The sequence below is a fragment of the Pseudozyma flocculosa genome (genome assembly GCF_000417875.1).
Source record: "Pseudozyma flocculosa PF-1 unplaced genomic scaffold scaffold00018, whole genome shotgun sequence".
Taxonomy (NCBI): Eukaryota; Fungi; Basidiomycota; class Ustilaginomycetes; order Ustilaginales; family Ustilaginaceae; genus Pseudozyma; species Pseudozyma flocculosa.
Genome location: NW_006920886.1, coordinates 634,479 through 636,829, shown reverse-complemented (window position 1 = coordinate 636,829; position 2,351 = coordinate 634,479). Strand labels below are relative to the sequence as shown.

Here is a 2,351-nt window from a genome sequence, read left to right as displayed (position 1 = left end):
GACGAGCGGCCGACGGGCGCGCTGCCGTGGCTGTTGGTGCTCGAGTCAAACGACAGATCGGGGCCGGCGCGCCCGTAGGGGCCAACCCCGTTGACATCCGGGTAGCCGTTGGCGGGCCCGAATGCCGGCGATGGCGGCTGCGACGAGCCGCGCATCAGGCTGGCGTACTCGCCGTGGCTCCCCGTCCGCTCGAGCTCAATCTGACCCGGGTTGTAGGGGCGATGCTGGCTGAAGCGCGACGGTATCCGGGGCACGGGCGGGTCGTTGGCGTGCGGGCGCGAGTAGGGATTGTTGCGGTCGTGGGGCGCGCCGCCGTTGGCGTTGGCGTTGCCGTGCTGCTGGAAGCGGTTGCTGACGGCGCTGGGCCTGGCCGGCCCGCGCTCGTCCCAGCCCTGGTCGAGCATCGACTCCATGTCGCGCTGGTCGAGGGTGAGCTCCTGGTCGCCCACCCAGATCGAGTGCCGGACAATGGCCAGGGGCGGCGGCGCCGACTCGTCGTAGCCGCCGATCTGGGCGCCCCACCGGTCCTCGTCAAAGTCGCTGACCGTGTCGCTGAACGAGTCGCTGTCGGGCCGCAGCGAGGCCGAGAGCGGCAGGCCGGGCTGCTTGCGGTCGAGGTCGTCGCCGCCGTCGCTGCCGTCGTTGTAGAAGCCGTGGCCAAATTGCTTTTCCAGCTCGCGCCGGCGCTTCTCCTCGCGCTTCTGCTTGCGCAGCCGCGAGCGCTCCCAGTCCTCCCAGCGGCGCAGCGCCACCGAGCTGGCGACAAAGGCGCCGCCCTGGTCGATGTGGCCGAGGTCCTTGCCCTCGCCCTCGACCTTGCGCGTCTCGCCCCAGGAAAAGTCGTCAAAGTGCCAGAACGAGTACATGGGCAGGATAAAGTTCCACACCGGCAGCGCGAGGAGGTAGACGAGCATCCAGAGGACGTAGACGACCTTGCGCGTCGAGAGGAGGATGAGGAGCGCGGGCATGGTGATGACCGAGACGAGGAGGATCAGCGGGATCGACTGGGTAAAGTTCTTGGGCGGATGGATAGCGGTGCGGACGATCATGACGACGGTGAGGACAATGTTGATGGGCAGCGTGGCGGTGCCGAGGAGGTCCATGAAGACGACGAACTGCATCGAGAAGCAAAAGGTGCCGCAGAGGTCGCGGACCAGGACAAGCTCCATGAGGTTGTGGACGGTCGAGTTGATCCAGCGGCGGCGCTGCGAGAGGAGCATCTTGAACGTGTGCGGAACCTCGGTGCGGCAGCGCGCCTTGGGGCAAAAGACCATCTTGCGGTTCGGGAAGGTGCGCAGCAGCATCGTCGTCAGGAAGCGGTCCTCGCCCAGCAGCAGCAGGTTCTTCTGGTGGAGGGTGCCGACGGTGCTCTGGCTGTACTCGCGCGTCACCTCGGGCTTGACAATGATGGGCACCCAGTCGTCGTCGTTGGGCTTGCGCGCCTTGATTCGGTACATGGAGAAGCACCCGGGCAGGCAGGTGACACCTCCGAAGACCGTCTCGAAGCCCTTGGCCTGGTGGTGCGAGATGAAGTACTCGTACACCTGGATCATGGTGACCCAGCTCTGCGTCTTGTTGGCGATGCGGGTCTCGCCGCACGCGCCCATGACGAGGTGGTCGCTCATCATGACGTTGGCCAGCACCGTCATCGACTTGGGGTAGACCATGGTGTCGGCGTCGACCATCAGGCACAGCTCGAAAAAGTCGGGCGTGACGCCCATCAGCGTGTGCAGCTTCCGGAAGAGGTCGTAGTCGAGCGGCGTCATCCGGTCGTTGTACGTGACGCGCTGGAAAAAGTTCATCAGGATCAGCTGCGAGTCGCGCTTGCCGCGGTTGCCCGGCTTCTTGTCGGCCGCCTCCTCGGGCGTGCCGCACTTGACGATGACGACCATCGGCGTGCGGTGGCCCTCGACGCGCGTGTAGTGACCCGCGTAGACCATGGCCATATTGTGCTTCTTTTTGCCGTCGGCGACCGAGATGAAGCTCATCGGCATCGGCGTGCCGAAGCGCGGGTCGGCGTCGAGCAGCGACACGCACACGTCGGGCGTGCTGACCGACTCGCCGGAGCCGGTGACCATGCCGTCGGCCACGAGGAAGAGGAGCTTGCGCGAGTCCGAGTAGTCGGTGCCGGCCAGCGAGCTGAGCGTCGTCGAGATGCCCTCCTCGTTTTCCGAGTAGGCCGTGATCAGGCAGACGACGTAGGGCTCGGCGCCGATCGACTCGAGCGCCAGGCTCTCGGGCACCGACGTCGTCGTCGACACGCCCGACTCGCGGTGGACGAGGCGCGGCGGCTTCGACGGCGGCGGCCGCTGCTTGTTGGCCCACGGCGCGGCGCCCGACGCGTTGACGTC

At 66.7% G+C, this 2,351-nt stretch overlaps 1 protein-coding gene across 1 annotated transcript in view; it reads right to left on the bottom strand.

Annotated features, from left to right (window-relative positions):
- Positions 1 to 2,351, bottom strand: part of PFL1_05276 (uncharacterized protein) — a gene marked incomplete at both ends in the record, with an annotated part of 4,294 nt that overhangs the window by 715 nt on the left and 1,228 nt on the right. The window contains one exon of the mRNA XM_007882803.1: positions 52 to 2,309. Within this exon, the coding sequence (XP_007880994.1) occupies positions 52 to 2,309 (2,258 nt within the window). The remainder of the gene's footprint in view (positions 1 to 51; positions 2,310 to 2,351) is intronic.